The 25,687-nt window shown below is 43.3% G+C and overlaps 1 protein-coding gene across 1 annotated transcript in view; it reads right to left on the reverse strand.

Moving 5' to 3' along the window:
- CFAP221 (cilia and flagella associated protein 221) overlaps positions 1-25,687 on the reverse strand; it is an 87,657-nt gene that overhangs the window by 13,552 nt on the left and 48,418 nt on the right. Inside the window, exons 11-20 of the mRNA XM_023762517.1 lie at positions 21,332-21,419; positions 20,003-20,092; positions 18,613-18,711; positions 16,672-16,777; positions 15,281-15,414; positions 13,007-13,087; positions 6,110-6,217; positions 5,889-6,023; positions 1,862-2,020; positions 394-485 (exon numbers count right to left, since the gene is read on the reverse strand). Of these exons, the coding sequence (XP_023618285.1) occupies positions 394-485; positions 1,862-2,020; positions 5,889-6,023; positions 6,110-6,217; positions 13,007-13,087; positions 15,281-15,414; positions 16,672-16,777; positions 18,613-18,711; positions 20,003-20,092; positions 21,332-21,419 (1,092 nt within the window). The remainder of the gene's footprint in view (positions 1-393; positions 486-1,861; positions 2,021-5,888; positions 6,024-6,109; positions 6,218-13,006; positions 13,088-15,280; positions 15,415-16,671; positions 16,778-18,612; positions 18,712-20,002; positions 20,093-21,331; positions 21,420-25,687) is intronic.

Below are 25,687 nucleotides of genomic sequence, written 5' to 3' on the forward strand. Positions count from 1 at the left end.
TACTGGTTGAGTGTCTGCCCTCTGTGGTCAATGTGCATCATACCAACTGGTCGAATGGTCAGACACTTAGCATATTAGACTTTTATTATATAGGATGGCCAACTAGCCACCTGTGACACTAGTTGTTTTTTGTTTGTTTGTTTGTTTGTTTGTTTGTTTTTGTAGGTGCTCAGGGTGAGGAGGAGGGTCCTGTCCCCGGCCAAGTGGGCACCTCCGGACACTAGTTGTTTTTAAAGTGTATCTTAAGACCAATTCAAAATTTGAAAATCAGTGTACCTCATCTTTTTCTGTGACTAGCAAACTTCCCTCATGCATTAAGAAAGCATAACCTGACACTGATTGGCATGTCACATTTTGGGACCACAGCCTCCGTGAGACATGAGCTGTGCTTACCTCTGTGCTGTCTCTGTCTTGGAGGTGTCGGGCAGAGATGTGAGAACCTGGGGCTGGAACCTCTTCCAGTGCATTATTCCGGGTATAATGTCCTGGAATGGAAGCCGGCACAGGGCACTGCATGTAAAGGAACTGTTTGGTGAGGCGAAGCCTAGGAAGGACTTTCATTTCATTCAATTGACTATAGTTTATGCTCAAATATTAATTCCAAAATTTATAATTTCATTCAGTTTGATTGAATTTGTATGAAGCTAAAAGACAAGTGCTCCAGCAAAAGGCATTCAACAATGCAGCACACAATTAACATGGGGCCAATGGAGCGTTCCTTCTCCTGATTCATTAGGCACATCATGATTCAGCAGGCCCTGGTGGGGGGGCAGATATGGCCTTACCATCTGTTTGGTTATGGTGACTATGGTGCTGAAGCCACAGTCAAAGAGGCTGGTGGTTCATCAAAGGGCATCTAGGCAGGGGAAGCACCTGCAAGTGCAGGGAGGTGCAGGGGGGGTGTTGCCAGGAGGGCGCCCGCTGGGCTGAGTGTGAGGGCGGTTGCAGGGAATACGTCTGGAGAGGCAGGCTGGTTATGAAAGGCTCGAGGGACAAGCTAATGAGCTTGGAGCTAGTCTCACGGGCAGCAGGACCGCAGAGAGGGTTCAAACTAACAAACAACGTGATTGGAGGGATGCGTATTGAAGGAAGTTTTCTAGAGAGGGCTGACAGCACAGTGGTGGCCGCGGGGAGCGTAGAGGGAGATTCAAAAGCTGTTTGGGGCAGACTGGTAGAACCCAGTGATGGTTAGGTATTTGAGGGAGAGGCAGGGATCAAGGATCACATGGGCCACTGCACAAATCACAGAACAAAAAGGTAAGGCCGGAGGAGGAGCTGTTTGAGGTGTAGTTGGCAACAGTAGGGCATCGATAATGACCCGAGTTAGGGATTTATTGAGTGTAAAGGTCCTGAGGGCAACTCCCAAGAGATGTCACTGATATTCAGGTTGGTTATCTGGGGGAAGAAGGAATTCTTTGGAGCCTCTTCCTTAGTGTGCATTTGTCACACCAGCACCTTGTCCATTCTGAGGTTTCTACACTTGCTGGGGGCAAAGAAGAGGCAATCAGGCCATGGGGTTATGCCTGCCATGTGATGGCTTTTGCGGGGTTGAAATAGGAATAAAAATGCATAGGAGGTGTCATCTTCAAGGGAGAAAGAGAGTGTGAATATTGAAAAAGGGCAACTTGCAGCCGGAGAGGTGGGTATGGTTGGGGCCAGAGTGGTGTGCGTCTCCCCCCTGGACCTCTGGAGGGCTGTCAGTGCGAGAGTGCACATAGCCATCGTTGTTAGCTTTCCCGTTCCTCAGCTGTGGCTGCAAGCCTTCTTTGTCTCAATTCCAGTGGTGCCCCTCCATCCCTGTTCCCCGCCCTTCCCTGCAGCCCGGGGCGAGCTCTGCCTGCGAGCCTGGGGACGGCATTACCGTGTGATGGAGAAACTGTCTCTGGGTGAGAGGAATGCTGGACCCGATGTGGGACTCCTTGGTGAACTTGTACTTGGGGTGAGTGCACAGATAGTAATCTATCAAGGTTTCTGTGTAGGTCAGAGGGTGCTTCACAGCAAACAATCCTGGGTTGGGATTCTGCAGGAGAGAGAGAGAGAAAACGATTCTCATTTGTTTCCTGGCCTATGAGCCAGGCGGAGGGCAGGCACTGCTAATGCTCTCGGTGGCTTCCACTCGCACTGACAGGGCCTCCATGGCAGCGCCTCTGGGGAGCAGCAGGAGAGTGGGTGTCTTCACACTGGCAGTCCCAAATGTCAGCCATTCATCAGTGTCCCTCTTCCGGCATGACGTACCACGTGGCTGCACTCAGCTCATCACATGGAAACAAGTACAACTGAGATCACAGCTTAAAACGGCTTAAAGTATTTGTTTCTTAATTCGATGAATTAGGGGGATTTATTAAATAAGCAAAGTGGTTTTAAAAAGCAAGTAAGCTTCTGGCTTTGAAAACAGAAGTAGCTTTTGAAAAACTACTTCGAAAAGAAGGCAAAGAAGAGGGTGCCATTTGCTCTATCAGGAAATGTCAACATTTAACATTGTTTTGGTGATGTTTTTAATTGAGGAAGGCTCCATGTGGAGGTAATATCTGGTTTTAGGGAAGATCCTGTTTTTTATTAGTTTTCCAGCAGAACTAATGGAGGCACAGAGCAATTATACCAAAGTATGAGAACATAGAGCCTTGCGGCGACCCTTCCAGGATTTTCTAACAATAACTCCATTCTTGTCGCAAACAACAACATAGCTTTTGCCCCTCCACAGTTGTTTAATTTCAGAAGTTTAAGAACTAGTAGGTTGAGAACTAGTTTGTTCTATTTGTTTGTATAATTTTCTAAAACATTAAAAAAAAATCACAACAAAACACATGGCTTGTAGAAACCCAAATCGTTGCCAAGAAACAAATGTCTCCCACAATTTAAGGCAGCGGTTCTCAACCTGTGGGTCGAGACCCCTTTGGCGGTCGAATGTCCCTTTCACAGGGGTCACCTAAGACCATCCTGCATATCAGATATTTACATTACGATTCATAACAGTAGCAGCATTACAGTTATGAAGTAGCAACGAAAATAATTTTATGGTTGGGTCACAACATGAGGAACTGTATTTAAAGGGCCAGAAGGTTGAGAACCACTGCTTTAAGAGAACTGCAGCCGACCGGGGAGGCATAGAAGTGGGGGAAGGAGAGCCTAGTGTGGTGCCGGCATTGAATGGTCCAGTCAAGCTTGCCGGGAAGGCTGCAAGCTGCTGCAGAGGGCCAGGGAGAAAGACGGAAGAGGGGTCTTGCCTGAACTCATTTTTTAATGTAGGTGAATAGTGTTATAAATTTCCCACAAAATTCTTGTGTTATGTTTTCATTTTCGTTCAGTTAAAAATACTTTGTAATTTCTTTTGATTTCCTATTTGGCCTTTTGGCTATTTTAAAGTATATAATTTAGCTTCCAAATTTTGGGGGGATTTTCTAGATATTTTTATGCTATTTATTTCTGACTTAATCTATCCAAGTCAGAAAAAATACTTCATTTAATTTGAATCTTTTCCATTTTATTGAGCCTTGTTTGTGAGAGAGGGGTGTTTAATTCACCAACTATAATTGTGGATTTGTCTACTTTTTCCTTTGCGGTTCAATCAGTTTTTGTTGCATCAGTTTGAAGCTCTGGCATTAGGTGGATGGATATTTAGGGTTGTTGTGCCTCTTGGATGAATTGCTCCTTTACTTGGGCTCCTATCCTATGCACAGCAGGCACACCCTAAGTGTTAGTGGAATTAATAAATTAATATATAACTACTGATGTTTTCTAAGGAAGTTTGGTATGACTGGAAAATCCCTCAGTTCCTCCAGATCAGTGTTCTCACATTTATTTGTTTATTTATTTATTTTTTAAAAATATATTTTATTGATTTTTTACAGAGAGGAAGGGAGAGGGATAGGGAGTTAGAAACATTGATTGAAGAGAAACATCAATCAGCTGCCTCCTGCACACCTCCCACTGGGGGTGTGCCCTCAACCAAGGTACATGCTCTTGACTGGAATCAAACGCTAGACCCTTCAGTCTGCAGGCCAATGCTCTATCCACTGAGCCAAACCGGTCAGGGCAGTGTTCTCACTTTTAAAACAATGAGAAGATGGCAGTGGGTGGGTCTGGGGAATAAACACTGATTGTTCAGACCTTGCTGCGGGGACACCAGGGCTTTGCTGGGATGGCCCCTCAGGAGAGCCCCTGCCCCACTGCCATCCGAGCAACCAGAGCTTTATCTATTTTACATTTTGCCTTTCTCTGTAAAATTTCAGCTGTTGAGAGGCTTCTGGTACTAAAGGAAGTTTGAAAATCACTGAGTTAAATGTCCTGCGAGGTTATTCTAGTTCTAAGATTCTATGTCTCTGAGGAGCATTCTCCTCAACCCACGGGACAATAAGAAAATGCCAGAGCACGGCCAACACCACAGCTCTCCACAGAAAAGCAGCTCCGTCCTGAGGAGGAGCCCTTGGAACAGGCAGGAGACAGGCAGGCGGCGTGGCGTCCCAGCTCCCCACCAACTGGCTGGATGACCTCGGGTGTGACCATTAGCACCTCTGCCCACACTGGGAATTCTCACAAAGGGGACTTTCTCAAGTGGTGTTTGAGGCCCCCTGCTTTCTGTGTGTATGTGATGCCATCATGGCGTAGAACTTCATCAGATTTCCTGTCTGGATGGGACTGGGGCAGCTGGAAATGTGGAGTAGGAGAGAGAACCCCACGAGTGCAGGTCAGAATAAGCAAAGACCTGGTGATGGGAGGGACATGGAGTTTGGCAGGGATGTGTGTCAGGGGACAGGGACTCACGGGGCTGGGGATTATGACTGGCCTCACAGTTCCAGGAGTGTTGGCTTAATTTGGTAGAAAAGCGGGGTCCATGACGATTAATGAGCAGGAAGTGGCATGGTTAGGTTGCTTCTGGTGGGTAAGCATGTGCAGCTACAGAAACAAAGTAGGACAGAGAAAGCTGGTAGGCAGAGGCGTGAGTATGGCAGCGATGTACTGCCCAAGAGTGGAATAGGAACCAACATTGAATGATGGGATTTGGGGTAATTTTACTTTCTTTTTCTGTTGTGATTTTCCTTTCTCTTTTTTAAAACATTATGTGTGTGTGCATGTATATACATATAATCTATACTAATAAAAGGGTAATATGTTAATTAGACCGGACGTCCTTCTGTAGAAAGCCATGGTGGCAGGGCCTAGGCAGGTGCAGTTAGGGATGATCAGGCTGGCAGGGGAGAGCAATTAGAGGGATTAGGCCATCAGGGGAGGGCAGTTACAGGGATCAGGCCGGCAGGGGAGGGCAGTTAGGGGGATCAGACTGGAAGGGGAGGGCAGTTAGGGGGATCAGACTGGCAGGGGAGGGCAGTTAGGGGGATCAGGCTGGCAGGGGAGGGCAGTTAGGGGGATCAGGCTGGCAGGCAGGCAAGTAGTTAGGAGCCAGAGGTCCCAGATTGTGAGAGGGATGTCCCATATTAGAGAGGGTGCAGGCCGGGCTGAGGGACACCCCCTACCCATGCACGAATTTCATGCACTGGGCCTCTGGTCTATAATAAAAGTATAATATGCTAATTAGACCAGACAGCCGAATGACCTTCCGGATGTCCTTCCAGACGACAGTCCAGACAAAGCCGTGGCTGCGAGGACCAAGCCCCTTGCACGAATTTCGTGCATCGGGCCTCTAGTATATTATAGATGATATATAATTAGAAAAGATCACAAAGCTGTTGTTATAAAAATAAATGCTGTGATTACTAAAAGACAGAAGCATTGATATTCTCCAAGCAAGCAATTTTGAAGATGACATATTGTTTAAACCTTGACATTCCAAAGAGGTAAAAATATTCCCAATTAATACATCTGTTTTCTTATAAAGCAACTGCTGAAATAAAGGAACACAGAACACAAGACTTCTGCCAATGGTCACTTACAAAGATGTAAAGTGGGTCATAATCTGGAGACACAGCTAAGGCCTTGGGTGGTTTCATGTTCAAGATTGAGATCTTGCCAGGGGACTGAGGGGTGACGTCCTGCTTTGGCAGGGCTATCACGGTGGTGGCTTCATCCTGGGCAAGGACCAAGAGCAGTGTTAGTCTTGATGCTGGGACAAGAGGGGAAAGGTGAGGGCAATTCCCAAAGGGGGATGTGTTACCTCAGCTCCTTGCTTCAGGGCTCGAGCAAGCTTTTGAGGTCTGTAACTTGATGAAGACAACTGAACAGAGAATGGCTGGTACCTCCTAATTTTGTACAATTGAGGAACCTGGGGATAAAATAAGATGACTGATTCAATATCCTTAAAAGTTTGTGACCATTTAATGGAGTCTATTCTCAACAATAACACTTCTGAGCTTCCTGGTGATAAAAGAAAACAAGCTCCATGCTGTTGCCACGAGATTGTGGCAATGGTTCATTTGACTGTGCTGGAGTGACTTGGTGCCAGTCCTGGTGCCAGCACACAGAGCCACCCACAAGTACCCTTCAGTGCCACATGCTTAGAAAGACCTCAACTACTGGTTAGTAATGAAAAATATTTATATTTTCAGGGGAGGATTAAAAATGATGGCAGAATAAGTGGATGCTGCACAGACATTCTCCTATGACCAAACTGGAATTACAACTGAAATACAGAAAAACTTCCGGAATAATCAATGGAAGACTTGCTGGAGAGAACCCTGATAGCTGTGGACTGAAAGTGGAGACTGCATAGAGACTGGTAGGAGGGGTGGAGGCTGGCTGGGCTCCCACAGACAGCAACTGAAATCCCAGAAAGATATCTCAGATTGTGGGGAGGGGTTTGCCACTGAGAACTCTGGGGTCTAATCCTCAACCTGGGCTCCCCTAGCAGGGAGCACCAGAGCTGAGAAGGGTACCCACATAATACCTGGCTGTGAAAAGCAGCAGGGTTGCTGTCTGTCAGGGAGAAGCAGCTGGAAATTCAGGCACCCTCTTAAAGGGCCAATGCACAGAATTCCCTATGGAGCCAACCACCTTGTGCTCTAGCAAAGGGAGGGCAGAGTGGACTGGAGCTGTGTGAGCAGGATCAGGGGCTCTGGGGTTAGAGCTCAGAAGGCAGACACCCTGGTTTCCTGTGCTGTCATTCCTTCATGCTGCTGAGGTCATCTTTCCCACACAGACATTTGTTATACAGGCAGCCTTGCTGTGGGAAGACAGTTGACTCACCCTGTTGGAAAACACCTTGCCCCACAGTGCAGAGTTGCTGAAGCCCATTAAGAGACTGAGAATAACAATTAGCCCTCCAGGCAGAAGCAATTGCCCCACCCTATTGAAAAAAACTCTTGCAGCACCTGTGGATGATTGCCTGAGGGCAATTCAAGACAGAATCTTATAAGTCTGTAGACCAGTGGTTCTCAACCTTGGCTGCACATTAGAATGACCTGGGAATCTTTTTAAAATTCTAATTTCTGGGCTTCATCCTCCGAAAATTCTGTTTCTTTGTTACTAATGTTTTGGCCCCATCCCATAACAAAGAAACAATTTCTGGAGGATGAGGCCCAGAAATCAGGATTTTAAAAAGATTCCCAGGTGATTCTAATGTGCAGCCAAGGTTGAGAACCACTGCTGTAGACAGAGGCAGTCTCTGGAGGCTTTGAGTATTTGCCTGATCTAATTAGTCAGAAAAAGTGTTTGACACTATCCTGCACTAGAGATTGAGAGGCATTGCAGATCTACCTAATACATAGTCACAAATCCAAACAGGCAGCCAAAACAAGGAGACAAAGAAACAACCCACAAATGAAAGAACAAGAGAATTATCCAGAAGAAGAGCTAAATGAAATAGAGATAAGAAATTTATCTGATATAGAGTTCAGAATAAGGATGGTAAAGAAGCTCAATAGCATGAGAAATGATATAGTAACTATAAAAACAGAAATAAAAATGACATAGCACAAATAAAGAACACACTGGCAGGAATACACAGCAGATTAGAGGAAGGTGAGGGTCAAGTCAGTGAAATAGAAGACAAGGTTGAAAAAAATCACTCAATCAGAGAACCAAAGTGAGAAAACAGTTAAAAAACAAGAGGACAGCTTAAAGGAACTGTGGGACAACAATGAAACGTACCAATATTCGAATAGCAGGCATGCTAGAAGAAGCAGAAAGGGATAGAGAACATGTTTGAAGAAATAATAGCAGAAAACTTCCTTAATTTGGTAAAGAAAAAAGTCACACAAGTTCAAGAGGTTCAGAGAGCCCCAAACAAGAAGAACCCAAACAGGCCCACACCCAGACACATCATAATTAAAATCCCAAAAAGTAAAGACAAGAGAGAAGCTTAAAGACAGCAAGAGAAAAGCAAACTGTTACCTATAAGGAGCTCTCATAAGGCAGACACCTGATTTCTCATCAGAAACTCTACAAGCCAGAAGGGAATGGCATGAAGTACTCAAGGTAATGGAAAGCAATGATCTGAAACCAAGATACTATATCCAGCAAGGCTATCATTCAAAATAGACAGTCAAATAAAGAGCCTCCCAGAGAAAGAAAGCTAAAGGAATACATCACCACCAAGCCAGCATTACAACAAATGCTAAAGAGACTGCTGTAATGAGGAGAAATGGAGAGAGAAAACTAGGCATACAGAATTAAAATGGCAATAAATAAGTACCTATTAATAACAACCTTAAATATAAATGGATTAAATGCTCCAATCAAAGGCATAGGGTAGCTGATACAAAAACATGACCCAACTATATACTATCTACAAGAAACCCACCTCAGAACAAAAGATCACACAGGATGAGAGTGAAGGGATGGAAAAAACATTTCCATGTAAATGGAAAAGAACAAAAAAACTGGAGTAGCAATACTCATATCTGACAAAATAGACTTCAAAATGAAGGCCATCACAAGAGACAATAAAGGCAAAAAAGAGAGAGACAATAAAGGTTACTACATAATACTAAAGGGATTGATCCAACAAGAGGATGTAACCCTGGTAAACATATATGCACGCAGTATAGGGGCACCTAAATGTGTAAAAATCTTCTAGAGGACTTTAACAGAACAATTGACAACAATACATTCATAGTAAGGGACTTTAACACCCTGCTGACTTCACTGGATAGATCTTCCAGACAAAAACTTAACAAGGAAACTGTGACTATAAAGGACACACTGGACCAGATGGATTTAATTGACATTTATAAAACATTTCACTCCAAAGCTGCAGAATATGCGTTCTTCTCAAGTGCACATGAATCATTAACAAAGATAGACCACATTTTAGGACACAAAACAAGTCTCTACAAGTTCAAGAAGACTGAAATAATATCAAGCATCTTCTCAGATCACAGTGGAATGAAATTAGAAATCAAAAACACCCCAAAACATCCAAACACATGGAGGCTAAATAGCATGTAATTAAACAATGAATGGGTTCCCAACAAGATCAAGAAAGAAATCAAAAACTTCCTGGAAACAAATGAAAATGAATACACAACAACCCAAAATCTCTGGGACATAGCAAAAGCAGTCCTGAGAGGGAAGTTCCTAGAAATACAGGCCCACCTCAAAAAAACAAGAAAAAGCAACAATAAATTATTTAACCCTACAACTTGAAAGAGAACAACAAGAAAACCTAGAATAAGTAGAAGAAATGAAATAATAAAGATTAGAGCAAAAATAAATAACATAGAGACAAAAAAAAAACAATACAAAAATAAATGAAAACCAAGAGCTGGTCTTTGAAACAATGAACAAAATTGATGAACCAGACTCATCAAGAAACAAAGAGAGAGGACCCAAATAAATAAAATCAGAAATGAAAACAGAGAAGTAACCACTGACACCAGAGAAACATAAAGGATTGTAAGAAAATACTGTGAACAACTATATGCCAACGAGCTGGCCAATGTGGATGAAATGGACAAGTTCCTAAAAAACATACAAACTCCCAAAACTGAATCAGGAAGAATCTGAAAACTTGAATAGGCCAATAGCAACTCATGAAATAGAAACAGTAATTAAAAAACTTCTAGCAAACAAGTCCTGGTCCTGATGGCTTCGCAGGAGAGTTTTACCCAACATTCAATGAGGAACTAACACCTATCCTCCTCAAACTATTCCCAAAAAATCCAAGAGGAAGGAACACTTCCAAGCTCTTTATATGAGGCCAGCATTACCCTAATTCCAAAGCCAGATAAAGACACTACAAAGAAAGAGAATTGCACGCCAATATCCCTGATGAACACAGATGCTAAAATGCTCAACAAAATATTAGCAAATTGGATCCAGAAATATATTAAATGGATAATACACCATGACCAAGTGGGTTTTATTCAAGGGATGCAGGGTGGTACAATATTCACAAATCAATAAAGGCGATAGATCACACAAACAAATTGAAAGACAAAAATCACATGATATATCAATAGATGCAGAGAAAGAATTCGACAAAATCCAACGGCGATTTTTGATAAAAACTCTCAGCAAAGTGGGAATAGAGGGAGCATATCTCAACCCAATAAAGGCCATATATGACAAACCTACAGCGAACATCATACCCAATGCCCCCAAACTAAAACCATTTCCCTTAAGAACAAGAACAAGACAGGGATGTCTGCTTTCCTCACTCTTATTCAACATCGTTCTGGAAGTTCTAGCTGCAGTGATCAGACAAGAAGAAAACATAAAAGGCATCCAAATTGGAAAGGAGGAAGTAAAACTCTTCACTATTCACAGATGACATGATATTGTACATAGATAACCCTAAAGACTTCACCAAGAAACTACTAGGTTTAATGAATGAATTTGGCAATGTAGCAGGATATAAAATCAACACCCCAAAATCGATGGCTTTTTTATACACCGATAATGGATTCTCAGAAAGAGAAATTAAACAAAGAATCCTATTTACCATTGCAACAAAAATATTAAGATACTTAGTAATAAACTTAACCAAGGAGGCAAAAGACTTGTACTCGGAAAACTACAGGATATTGAAAAAAGAGATAGAAGAAGATATAAACAAGTGGAAGAATATACCGTGTTCATGGATTGGTAAAATCAACATCATTGAAATGTCCATACTACCCAAGGCAATCTATAGATTCAATGCAATCCTTACTAAAATTCCAATGGCATATTTCACAGATTTAGAACAAATATTCCAAAAATGTATACGGAATCAAAAAAGACCCTGAATAGCTGCAGCAATCTTGAGGAAGAAAAACAAAGTTGGAGGAATCACAATACTAGATATCGACTTACACTACAAACCACTCTAAGCTAAACAGCCTGGTACTGGCACAATAATAGGCATATCGATCAAACAGAGACCCCAGAAATCGACCTAAGACATTATGCTCAATTAATATTTGACAAAGGAGTCAAGAACATACAATGGAGTCAAGAAATTCTCTTCAATAAATGGTGTTGGGAAAATTGGACAGGTACATGCAAGAAAATGAAAATAGACCTCCAACTTACACCATACACAAGAATAAACTCAAAATGGATTAAAAGAATTAGATGTAAATCAGGAAACCATAAAAATCCTAGAGGAAACCATAGGCAGCAAAATCTCAGACATCTCTCATAGCAATATGTTTATGGATACATCTCATAGGGCAAAGGAAACTTAAGGAGAAAATAAATAAATGGAACTACATCAAAATAAAAAGCTTCTATACAGCAAAAGGAACCATCAACAAAACAAAAAGGGACCCCACTATATAGGAGAACATATTTGGCAAAGATACATCTGATAAAGGGTTAATATCCAAAATATATGAGGAACTCATACAACTTAACAAAAGGAAGACAAACAATCCAATTAAAAAATGGGCAAAGGACCTAAATAGACACTTTTCCAAAGTGGTCGTACAGATGACTAAAAGACATATGAAAAAATGCTCAAAGTCACTGATCATCAGAGAGATGCAAATTAAAACAACAATGAGGTACCATCTCACACCTGTCAGAATGGCTATCATCAACAAATCAACAAACAACAAGTGCTGGAGAGGATGTGGAGAAAAAGGAACCCTCGTGCACTCCTGGTGGGAATGCAGACTGGTGCAACAACTATGGAGAACAGTATGGAGTTTCCTCAAAAAATTAAAAATGGAACTCCTATTTGACCCAATAATCCCACTTCTAGGAATATATCCCAAGAAATCAGAAACATCAATCAGAAAGGATATATGCATCCCTATGTTCATAGCAGCACAATTTACAATAGCTAAGAACTGGAAACAGCCCAAGTGCCCATTAGTAGATGAGTAGATAAAAAAGCTGTGGTACATTTATACCACGGAATAATATGCAGCAGTAAAAAAGAAGAATTCCTTACCCTTTGAGTCATAATAAAGGGACCTGGAGAATATCATGCTAAGTGAAATAAGTCAGTCAGAGAAAGATAAGTATCACATGATCGCACTCATCTTGGAATCTAAGTAACAAAATAAACTGATGAATGCAGTGGATCCAGAGACACAGAAGCATGGAAGTGGGGAACCTTAGAGGGAAGGCGAGGGAGGGTGGGTGGGTGTGAGGAAATCAACTAAGGACCTTATATGAATATATACATGGCCTATGGGCACAGACAGTGGGGCAGTGAGGGCCTGAGGTGGGGGGTGATGGCGGGCTGGATGGGGTCAATCGGGGGGAAAAGGGGAAAATGTAATACTTTCAACAATAAAGAAGTATCTTTATAATACTTTATAGTTGAAAAAATAAAAATATTTATATTTTCAAAAGCAGAAGTGGTCATATATACTCAAGGAGGACTGATTAACTTTCTTCACCTCATCTTGTGCTTTTTCTTAAAGTTTCTAATCTGTGTGCCTTCATGTGTGCACATAGATGGTATTTCAACAGAATAAGGAGAGATCCTGGATCCCATAAGCCACATCAGGAAAACAGAGTCTGTTAGCCTCACACATACCATAGAATGACAGCAGGAAAGTGCGCACAGTATGTGACACAGTACAGTCCACAGTAAAACAAGCTATTAAAATAATGCAATTCAAATGTTTCGTTCACGTCACAAGAAGCCTAATTAACGATACCATGTAATCAGCCTGACCTGCAGGTTGAAGAAGGAATGATGGTGCTTGACTTGAATATCTGAAGGTTTAATTGGGACAGGTCCAAGGCCGTCAGGAGCCTGAAAGGGGAAAACGCAAGGAATTGACACATAACCACACTGAGCAACGGTGGCTGTGCTGCTGGCCCTGACACTCTGAACATTAAGTGAACAGCTCTATTCTTAAAGCATCCCTTCCCGCGACCACAGTCGCTACTGCACGTGTGGGGCCTGGAGGTGGCGGTGGCCAAGCTCCCCTCCTTGTCTCTTAGTAGAAGTGATTCTTCATTTTCATTTTCTACTGTCGTGGATGCTGCGAGGTGCCACCCAGAATCACCTTTAGGCTCAAAGGTTTCAGTCCCCCAGTTGCTAGGAGTCCAGTTCATACAAACAACTTTCTGGGGTCAGCCCTCTTCAGGAGGTGCCCTGGCTGCAGGCGCTGCCTCAGTGAAGGCCACGTGCCCCTCCGAGGGCAGCCCACCTCCAATGACAGGTCTAATGCTGGGTCCTCTCACCCTATCTCAGCATCAGAGCTCCTCATGAATTCAGCTGAGGCCTTTGTCAAGAAGGTCTGCAGTACAGCTTCTCTCTCTGTCCACTCCCGCTTCCGCTCCCACTCCCACCACCCTCCCACAGCTGCTAATCCCTAAAGCACTACCAATCAACTTCCTGCTGGCCAAGCTGCCTCAGACACCCAGAGAATCTGAAACAGCGCCTGCTGCATTATGGCACTCAATAAACACCGTATTTCACTTGATCTAAGACACTATAATTAAATTAGTGTGATGCATGTTAATATGCCATCAATTATAAGACACTTCCTAATTTCAAAGATGCTAAATATTTTTAAAAATATGTTTTTATTTATTTTTGAGAAGAAGGGAGAGAGAAAGAGAGAGAGAGAGGAACATCAGTGATGAGAGAGAATCATTGATTGGCTGCCTCCTGCACATCCCACACTGGGGATTGAGCCCACTACCCGGGCTTGTGCCCTGACCAGGAATAGAACCGTGACCTCCTGGTTCCTACCTTGATGCTCAATGACTGAGCCACGTTGGCTGGGCAAAGATGCTAAATATTTTAAAAGTTATTTTAAAATTGATAAAATAGAGTATTCGTGAAATGAATTTGAGAACTCTTTAAAGGCAGGAATGCTGAGCAGTCTGCTTTTCATCAGCTCTGAGCAGCAGAGAAGCCTTTGTAGAACTAATTAAAGCAGTGAATGAAATGCCTAAGCTTTGAGCTGCTCAAAAGGAATGAGCGCAGTGGCGATCTCCGCCATCAATGATTAGGTGTCAGATATCTGTTCTTGCTGGAAAATCAGATTTTTTTCTCCTAGGAACAAAATATCCTAATCTTTTAAGTCATTTAATTTCTAATGCAGAAAATACATGGACTTTCTAAAGTCAGTCCCGCAATGCTTAACACACATTATAGGATGTGAATGGCAAGTTTATTCTTTGAAACTGATTTTTTTTTTTTTTTTTAGCATATGCACTTTCAATATCAACTTAAACACACTTTCTTTTGCCAACTATGTGAACAGGGGCAACATTTTATTTCTGGCAATGTCCCTGTGTCTCAGTTTCCTGCTCATCTGTAAGATGATACGCAGCACATATTTGTTGAAGATTAGAGAGTTGATACAACTGAAGCCCTTAGGACACTGCCTCACTCATGGTGGATGCAATGCAGGGCTGCATTTTTATTATAATGCATCATTGTGCCCATTGGGCAAGAGGGATGAAATACCACACCTCTTGCCAGGAAGAGAGAGAGAGAGAGAGAGAGAGAGAGAGAGAAAAGGAGGGACAGGGAGGGGGGAGGGAGGGATGGAGGAAGGGGGACTTGTGAGCCTGATAGACTGTGGGATTCTGGGCCGTCCTTCTGGCCTCTCCATTGCTCACGATGCAGAAGGGCTCAGCTGAGCAGGCCCTGCCTCCCGGGCCAGGCCAGGTCCTCTGGGTCTCTCCGTCTGCCCATCTGCTCTAGGCCTGAGCCTGGGTTGTCAAGCTCCGCTCAGTGCTCTTGCTGGGCCCCAGGCTGGAAAGGGCCAGCCCCGGCTCTCAGAAGCTCTGCACAGGTGTGTTGGATGCCAGGTGGTGGCGGTACAAGACCCCTGGCTTCCCATTGGCCACAGTCCCTGGGCACAGGTCTCCGGGGGGAGCCTCTCAGAGGAGGCAAAGGGACTGAGACAGCGATAGGGCCTGCCTTGGTGTCTGCCGAACAACCATCTGACCAAGCCCGGCCCCTCCCCAGCCCAGCAGCACCCACCAGCTCATCGAAGCCCTGGGGAGGACTGTGGGATGGGAAGGCGAAGGGCAGCACTTGCTTGGGTGACACAAAGCCCCAGCTGGAGTGATTGTCTTGACTGAGCCGCAGCAGAAGGTATTTGGAGGGAGTCTTGTCTATGAGGGAAAAACAAAAAGCACTTTTGGGGAGACTCCTAAGGCATTTCTATGTGAAACCACCATCTTCAGTTGCTTATTTGTCACACACCATGTGGTACCTGCTACATGCCATTCCAATCACAGTATCTATGTGTGCATGTATTCATTCCCATTTTTAATGTCTCCTTTGTCCTTTACCTCCACCCCGCTCCAATGTATAAAAAATGTTATTTTATTTTCACTTTATTTTGGGGGAGGACAGGGCAGCCTGAGCCAGGTCCAGGGGCTCGGGCTCAGGAGGGAGGAGGGCTGGAGAGACCAGGCCCGCCTGTGGGTCTGCACCTGAGCCACAGATTGGAAATACGTTTTCTGGAAGGAGATGGTGATGTGGCTGTTGGGCTCATAGAGCTACTGAGGATGGGCCTCCAACAGCCCCAGCCCACCTGTGGATTGGAACTTTTTAAAAATAGCAAAGATAATATGAGGTAAAACACTGTGTGTAAATGCTAGGTTGAGATAAAACCAGACCCAGCCAACCAGCCAGCAAGTGTACGTGTTGACTGTCCTAGTCTCTGGTGACCTTACATGGGACAGGGACTTTGCAGGTGTGATTAAGTTAAGGATCTTGACTGAGATGGGGAGATTGTCCTGGGTGATCCGGGTGGGCCTAAAGCAGCGGTTCTCAACCTGTGGGTCGCGACTCCTTTGGTGGTCGAATGACCCTTTCACAGGGGTCGCCTAAGACCATCCTGCATATCAGATATTTACATTATGATTCATAACAGTAGCAACATTACAGTTATGAAGTAGCAACGAAAATAATTTTATGGTTGGGTCACAACATGAGGAACTGTATTTAAAGGGCCAGAAGGTTGAGAACCACTGGCCTAAAATAATCACAGATCCCTAAAAGAGGGAGAGAAGAGGGTCAGAGTCAGAGAAGGAGATGTGATGACAGAGGCCAGAGGTCAGTGACTGGAGGAAGTGGCCAGGAGCCAAGCGTGCCGGTGGCCTCCGGAAGCCGGGAGAGGCCAGGAACACATTCTCCGCTGGCGCCTCAGGGACCCAGCCCTGTGGATCCCTGATTTTAGATTTCTGACCTCCACACGTTTGTTCTGAGCCACACGTTTACGGTGACTTGTTTAGCAGCCATAGAAAACATACATGTGATTTATGAAAACATCATATTTCTACGCAGCCAACTGCATTGTAAAGAAACCTCATGCTGTGAGGACGGCTGGTGGAAGCATCGCTGACTTCCCCGCCATATCTCACCTTGTGCTATCGAATGTCTGCTGTGCTTGAGCCTCTTTAATATGGTCTCTCTGTCCATGAAACGCATAATGTCCAGCATTTTAAGTAACCGTCGGTGAACCATGATCTAGAATCAGAAAGAATAAGGGTTTCAAACGAGTCGTTGACACATGCTCATTTCGTCATTTGATTTAATTCATGTTCCCCAACCACAGCTAAGGGCTAAGGCCACGGCTGTAAGTCAGAATTCACCAGGAGAGTGGCAAGCTGCTGCCTGAGACCGCGGCTGGGAATCCAACACCAGGGTGATGCTGACTGCCCTGAGTACAAATGAGACCAGGCCATCACCTAGCCTTGTCTTACCCGGTTTACGAGACTCGGTTTCCCCATACTTCCAGAGTGGAAACATGACTATTCCTACACTCCCTTTTTCCAGTGCATCTGAATAGCAGTGCTCCCACTGTGTTGTTTTCAGAGTCGAAGGACAAACGGAAGGGACAATTCTGTAGAAATGGGGCTGTGGAAGATGGGCCACGCTCACTGTGCACCGCTGTGCTTTGACTGCAGAGCGGATGCGCGCAAATCTGTCCTAGTTATTGGAATGATTATTCATTCCGTAACCAACACTCCTTTCCATCCTGTGAAAATTCTTCCTTTTAACACAGGCGTGGGAACCTTTTTTTTCTGCCAAGGGCCATTTGGATATTTGTAACATAATCCATAGGCCATACAAAATTATCATCTTAAAAATTAGCCTGCTATATTTGGTCAAACATTTAATTAACTCACCCCTGATACTTCGGCAGGGCCAGGCCAAATGATTTCGAGGGCCTTATACCGCCCGTGGGCTGGACATGCCCCACCCCTGGTTTAGCAGATATTATGAAGTGGCTACTCTGTGGCCAGTTCTGTGCGAGGCATTGGAGATACAGTGGGAACAAACAAATATTAGCCTGCACAGAGGTGATGGTCCAAGTGTGTGTGTAAACTGGGGCGTGGGGGGTGGAATGGATGACAGTAAACACTTAAACAAGATCAACACCATGAAGAAAATAAGAGAGAGTAAATGCACGAAGACATGACTGGGGCTGGGAAGGGAGTGGTCTGGCCATTATGCAAGAATAATTAGGGAAGGCTACTCCTAGGGGGGTGAGGGTTGATCTCAGACTTGAGTGATAAGGAGACAATGATCCTGGGAAGAAGGTTCTGAGCAGAGGAACCAGCAAGTACAAGACCCTGGGCAAGGACCAAAGGAGACATGTTGAAGAGACAAAGAGAAATCCAGCCTGACCTTGTAGCCTTGATAATAATTGTGCAAGAGATTATTTTATTTTTTATTGAATTTATTGCGTTGACATTGGTTCACAAAACATACGGGTTTCAAGTGTACAACTCAACAAAACATCATGTGCACACGGCAGTGTGTCAAGGCCCACAGCAAAGTCTCTTTCTGTTCCTATTTCCCCCCACCTTTGCCCGCCTCCACCTAACTCCCACCACCCTTTCCCCCGTGCACGAATTTAATGCTAGTTAACCCATAAAAAGGAATGAAGTACTGATATATGTTACCACATGGATGAGCCTTGAAAACACGTTAAAGAGAAGCCAGTTGCCAAAGGACATGCATTGTATGATTCCATTTACATGAAATGTCCAGAAGAGGCAAATCCACAGAGACAGAATGTAGATTAGTGGTTTCCAGGGCTGGGGGGATGGAGAGTGACCGCTAATGGGAACCAGGTGCCTTTTTGTGGCGATAAAAATGTTCTAAAACTAGATAGTGGTGATAGTTGTAGAACTCTGTGAATAGACTAAAAACTACTGAATTGTACACTTTACAAGAGTAAATTTTATGGTATGCAAATTACATCTCAATAAAGCAGTTACAAAAGAACTCAATGTTTGATTTCCTTGTGCTGATGACTAAGCAAATTAAAATTTCAATCTGGTGCTGAGACTTACCTTGCGTGCTGCTTGCTGAAACCGTCTCTGTGCCCTGAACCTGCTGACCCACGTGTTATTAACAAGTGGATCAAAATCAGGTTCAAATTTCTTGCTTTTCTGTGAACATAAAATGAAAACACATCTCAGATTTAAAATGTAACCCCTAATATAAGCATGTAAAAAACATGTTTGCATTTGATCCCCAAACTAGTTTACTTTTTATTTGTTCTGCTTTATAATAAGCATTTACTAAGCGCTTTAGTATACACAGCATCATAGGGGATACCTATTGGGTTGGGTCTAAAAGTGGGAGTTTGGGGCATTAAAAAATGTATAGTCTAGTTCAGGAAGCTCAAGCAAACACACGTGACCCTGAGGGAGAAGAATGAAGTCAGATGTGGTGGGTGCCGGCACTGTATCCAGACGCAGAGGAGCAGGCGGTATGATGCCAGTGGAGGACTGCCATGCTCAGCCTTCCCCCAGCACCAGCAGCGCCTGCGTATCATGGGCACAGTGGGAGGTGCTGGTAAGTGAATGCAGGGGACAGGGTGCCGGAGGGTGTACTGAGGCCAGCCAGAGCCTCAGGCACTGTAGATTCTTGAACAGGGAAATAATATGAGAAAAATATATCAGAAATGAATGTCTCACGTTGCACATGCAGTGGGCTGGAGAGGCGAGGGCAGAGGGACAGATATATGAACAGACAGTCTGCTGGATTTGTTGGGGTGCGATCTGAAGGTTGGGCTTGGGTATGACCTTGTAGAAGAGCCATTGGTGAGACTTGGTGGCCAGATTAAATGTGGGGGAGAAGAAAAGAGGTTGAAATAATTCAGATGTGGCAAACCCAGGAAAAGAAAGTGAGGATGATGAAGGTGGGGAGATTAGGGAGAATCTTTCCATTAAAATTAAAAATTGGGGTTCAATCAGGAACTATCACCTGACAGTGAATACTCAGGTGGAGGGGCTACTGTTCCCATTGGACATTTGAAGAAACTAAGGCATCAAGGCCCAGAGGGCTTTTCCAAGGTCCCAAATCTGTGGTAGAGCTGGGACCTGAAGTCTGGCTTCTGGCTTCCTGTCTGTACCCTTCCCACCAAGGGGAGGGCCAATGAAGAGAGGCCCAGAGACCCACCTGAGGACCTTCTGACAGCGGCATGGAGAGCAGAGGGATGGAAATGCCAAAGGAGAACAGAAGGAGAAGGTGAGGGGTGGGAAGGAGAAGCCAAAGTATGTGAACTGTGATGTTTTACTGTGAATATGTAGTAAAAACACTCTGAAAACATAAGCATATTAAAGGTTATTAAGGATCTCTTGCTAAGAGGATTTATTTAACATTGTTTAGCTTTTTAAAAGTGAGCATTTAAAGAGCTGCCAATAGTTAGATTCAAAATAAAGGAAAGCTACTCACTTCTTCCAGATTGTGAACAACCCGTTTCTGGTTAATTTCCGTCCTCAGTCGCTGAAATTCCTCCTCCAAGATAGGATCTCCTCTATCTAGCTGGGTTTTTAATCATCAAAAATATTAAAATGGAATACAAATGCACACTTTATTTCTTTTTAAAACTGCTAGAACCCCCTTATACAACTGGTCAAATCCACCCAAGAAGTTCCGTTGGGAGGGGTGGTGACATAACTAGGTTAAAGTTATCATTGTAATTATACTCACTGTTTACACATAGGAAGTTTTTGTAGAAGCACAAAACTAATCCCTTCTTTTTGTAACTAGAGGAAAGTGTCTAGAAATGGTTTCCAAGGCATTTAGAAGTCACAGGAAGGATTTTAAGGAACCATGTAACCACAGGACTACAGAGATTTCTCTGAAAAGAAATGCAATGTCCCAGCTTTAAGCTCCTCAGCTGATGATCCAAGTACCAGGTTTTAACAAAGGCAAACGATGCCTTCCCTTTCCTGCGTGGCGGAGGTTGATGGGGTCTGCTCCTTCCCGGGCCTAAGGCCCCCCACCTGCTCCCCGCCACCTGCTTCCCTTCCTCCCCTCCTGCTCCCCTTCCCCCACTGCTTCTCCAGCGACCCGCCCCCCAGCTCTCCTTCCTATACCCCAGGAGCCCTGGGTCACCCCAAGGAAGGCGACTGGGCTGGGACCAGTGTCTGCCCATGCCCGCCACCGTGCACACTGCAACCGTTTTTGCCTGTCTGTGCTGTTTATTACTTGTTCGTTAGGTAATGTCCAAAACTAGTTTGGCCCTTAGGTATACTGATCATAATCATTTTTAAAGACTGAACCAGAAGAAATCTATTCTGATCACCACAATAACACCCTTTCAGAGATAAGAGGGGTACAATATTGTCCCCCGGGGGTGGGGGTGGGGAGGGGTGATCTGTCCAGCTCTAATTTGCACACGTCCGGGAGTTTGAGATTGTGGACCTTAGGTTCTAAACACAGAGTTTGTGGAGAGAGACCCAGACCCTCACAACCACTAAACGTAAAATAAAACAGGCAGCCAGCGAAGGGATTGGTAAACAGGTTGTCTTAAAGAAAGCTTTCCAATGAGATGAGTTCTCTCTCCTCTCTGGCTTCTGCATCCCCTAATACTTAGTATAGGTCTCCTGTGACACTTACAGGCAGCCTTGATTTACAGGTAACAATTAACTTGTCATCAGCCTCCTCCCCTCCCAACTTAACATTAAGTTTTCTTTCCCCTGATATGGCATCTTGCCTATAGCAGGAATTCAAAATAGTTAGTGAACTACATGATATACAATTAGAAGTAATTCTGACCTTGTATTTCTCGTTTATTTTTTGCTGCTCATCAGCAAGGTCTTTTATAAATTTAAAAGCCATATGTTCTTTACCAAGGTGCACCTGCCTGGAAAGAAAAAACACACACAACTTCCAGAACCCATCAGAACGGAGTCTCTTAGCTATACTCTACGACTGAAAAGGGATGCTGAGGTATTGGAGGAGACATCATGGGGAAGAAAAGTTGTAGACTTAAGCAACATAATTAAGATGAATAATGTGCTCTAGAAGATAAAATTAAGCTTATCTTCTAGTGACACATGCTGAAATATTTACGGATACAAAAATCTGATGTTTGCCCAGCTGGCATGGCTCAGTGGTTGAGCATTGACCTATGAACCAGGAGGTCACGTTTTGATTCTGGTCAGGGCACATGCTCGGGTTGCAGCCTAGATCACCAGTGGGGGGGCATGCAGAAGGCAGCCGATCAATGATTCTTTCACATCATTGATGTTTTTATCCCTCTCTCCCTCTCCCCTCTTCTCTAAAATCAGTAAGAATATATTTTTTAAAATCTGATGTTCAACATCATTAGTCATTAAGGAAATGAAAATCAAACTACAATGATGTACCACTTCACACCCACTAGTATGGCGATGATGATGATGATGATGATAATGATAATAATAATAAAGAAAAATAACAGGTATTGTCAAGGATGTAGAGAAATCGGAATGCTTAAACATTTCTGATGGGAATATCAAATGGTTGGCCATGCTGGAAAACTTGGCAGCTTCGCAAAATGTTAAACATAGAATTACCACATGACCAAGCAATTCCACTCCTTGCTCTCTGCCCATGGGAACTGAAGATATGTTCATACAAAAACTTGTATATAAATGTTCATAGCAGCATTATTCACAATCACCAAAAAATGGAAACCACCCAAATATCTACTGATGAATGGATAAACAAAATGCAGTCTGTCCATATTATGCAATATTATTCAGCCATAAAAAGGAATGAAGTCCCGATAGATGCTATGACATAGATGAACTTTGAAAACATGTCAAATGAAAGAAGCCAGCTGCAAAAGGCCACGTATTGTATGATACCATTTGTATGAAATGTCCAGAATAGGCAAATCTATAGTGGTTGCCAGGGCCTAGGGGAGAGGGAATGAGAATGACTGCTCAATGGGTATAGGGTTTCTTTCTGGGGAGATGCAAATGTTCTGGACCTAATTAATGGTGATAGTCACACAATATTGTGAATATACCTAAAACCTCTGCATTGCACACTTTAAAATTATTAAAATGGTGAATTTTATGTTTTATGCATTTTATCACAGTTTAAAAATATCTGGTATGTAATGTATTTGTCATGAAACCTGGTACATGTTAAAAATAAGCAGTAGCTATGGTTTTACAAATGGAAGGGGTCTAGCTGGCGTGGCTCAGTGATTGAACCAGGAGGTCACAGCTCAATTCCTGGTCAAGGCAAATGCCCGGGTTGCAGGCTCAATCCCAGTGAAGGGCATGCTAGAGGCAGCTGATCAATGATTCTCTCTCATCATTGATGTTTCTCTTTCTCTCTCTCTTCTTCTTCTCTGAAATCAATAAAAATATATATATTTTTTAAAAAAGAATGGAAGGGTGTTTCTGGAGAACTGTTTTAGATTAAAGGAGACTAAAGAAAAATGAAAACTAAATACAAATTGTATGGGCTTTGATTGGACCCTGGATTCCTCCTCTCCAAAAACAAAAACCCAGGTATAAAGGACATTAATGGGACAACTGGGTAATGTTGTGTATGGGCTGATTATTACAATATTATTGCAACAATGTTAAATTTCCCAGAAGTGATTATGGTAATGTTGGAGAATGTCTTTGTTTTCAGGAACTACATGCTGAAGTCTTTAGGAGTGAAGCTTCATGATGCCTGCAATTTACTTTCAAATGGTTCAGAAAAAGGGTGTGTGTGTGTGTGTGTGTGTGTGTGTGTGTGTAGAAAGTAAGGGGAAGTATATGTGGCATAATGTTAACAACTGGGGAACCTCCATCAACTGTATACTGGTGTTACTGGCAGGTTTAAAATCTTTCAACAAAAAAAGTTGGGAGAAACCGAATTTAGGATGTGATTTTAAACATAGAAGGAAGGACATGGCCATTGCATCATACTGATTATTTTTTTTATTATTATTTGAAAAGAATATATAGAGTGATAAAATATACTGATTATTTTCCCCTCCCAATACTTTATAAATAATTTTTTCAAGTTTTCTACCATGACAACGTGTTCATTTTTATAATAGGGAATTAATATTTTTAAAAATGCTCTTTGAAAATGGTGCATAAGTAAATTTGGTATGTGAATCCTCCCACAACATCATCAAAATAAAAATTAACCTATAGGACAACTATCATTCAGAACTGCCTGAATTCTAGCTAAACAGAAGTCCTACAACTAAGGATTCAAAGAAGAAGCCACATTGAAACTGATGGAATGGGCTGGTCCCACTCCTACATGTGGCAATACAAATTGGGAGGGATATCTAGGCTGAAGAGGTCCCCCCTGAGGAGTGAGGGGTCCCAGACCCACACCAGGCCTGCCAGCCCAGGATTCCAGTGGCAGGAAAAGAGGTCTCCATAACTTCTGGCTGTAAAAACCAATGGGGATTATGCCTGAGTGAGATGAAGGGCAGCGGGAGTCCCAGGTGTTCCTCTTAAAGGACTCATCCGCAGACTTCCTTAGACTCACTCTCTCTGAGCTCCAGCACTGGGAGAGCTGCTGGAAGGGCACCAGGGACATGTGGGGAGGAACTGAATTGTTTGGCATCAGGGCAAGAGCTGGAGGGTCAGCTTTCTCCAGATAGAAGTGTTGGCAGAGGCCATTGTTCCTTTTCTGAGTCCCTCCCCACTGAGCCGGTAGGTGGGCACCAGCCTTGGACCACATCAAAGCTCCACCCAACCATCTCCATCAAGGGATACACTCAGCAGGCACCAGAGCCCTGCTGAAAAGTCCTGCTCTGTGGGGTCAACCCTTGAACAGTTGACCCTCCACAGTGTTTGCAGACAGTGCATACAGCTGGTCAGCCTGTGGTAGATCCCTCCCATTGAGGTGGCAACAGCAATCAAGGCTCAACTACAACAGGAGGGTGTACACAGCCCACATGGGGACCAACCTGGAATGCCAAGCTTGGATGATTGGAAAGGCTGTGTAACTGGGCCTTACAGGACACCTATGACACAAGGCCGATGTACGAAGCTCGGGAGATCTACATAACATAGAAACAAACACAGGGAGGCAGCCACAATGAGGAGATAAAGAAAAATGTCCCAAGTGAAAGAACAGAATAAAGTTCCATAAAAAGAGCTAACCAAAATGGAGACAAGTAATCTACTAGATGCAGAGTTCAAAACACTGGTTATAAGGAAGCTCAATGAACTTAGGGGAAGAATAAATGAACTACCGAGAACTTCAACAAAGAGGTAGGAAACAAAAACAGAGCTAGAAAACATAAAAAGAACTAGTCAGAAATGAAGAATGCACTAATTGAAATGAAGAATACATTACAGGGAATCAACAGTAGAGTAGATGAAGCCAAAGATCAAATCAGAGATTTGGAAGATAAGGAAATAGAAAACACCCAATCAGAACAGAAAAAAGAAAAAAGTGTCCAAAAAAGTGAGGGTAGTATTAGGAGCCTCTGTGACAACTTCAAGTGAACCAACATTTGCATCATGGGGATGGCAGAGGAGAAGAGAGACAGGAGGAAATGTGAAAAAATAATGATGGAAAACTTTCCTAACCTGTTGAAGGCAATAGACATACATACAATAGGAAATACAGAGAGTCCCAAACAAGATGAACCCAAAGAGATCTGCACCAAGACACATCATAATTAAAATGCCAAAGATTAAAGATAAGGTGAGAATCTTAAAAGCAGCAAGATAAAGAGTTACCTACAAAGGAGCTCCCATAAGACTGTCAGTTGATTCCTCAACAGAAACTTTGCAGATCAGAATAGATTGGCAAGAAATATTCAAAGTGATGAAAAGCAAAGACCTGCAAACAAGATTACTCTACCCAGAAAAGCTATCACTTAGAATCAAAGGACACATAAAGAGCTTCCCAGACAAGAAAAACTTAAAGGAGTTCATCACCACTTAACAAGTATTACCAGAAATGTTAAAGAGATTTATTCAAGAAGAAGGGGAAAAACATTAAAAATATGAATAGTAAAATGGCAATAAATACACACCTAACAATAACTAAATATAAAAATCAAAATAAAGAAACAAGCAGAACAGAAACAGACTTGTAAAGAACATTTTGTCGGTTGCCAGAGGGGTGGGAGGTTGGGTGAAAAAGGTGAAGGGATTAAGAAGAACA

This window comes from Myotis lucifugus, unplaced genomic scaffold (genome assembly GCF_000147115.1).
Source record: "Myotis lucifugus unplaced genomic scaffold, Myoluc2.0 scaffold_247, whole genome shotgun sequence".
NCBI lineage: Eukaryota > Metazoa > Chordata > Mammalia > Chiroptera > Vespertilionidae > Myotis > Myotis lucifugus.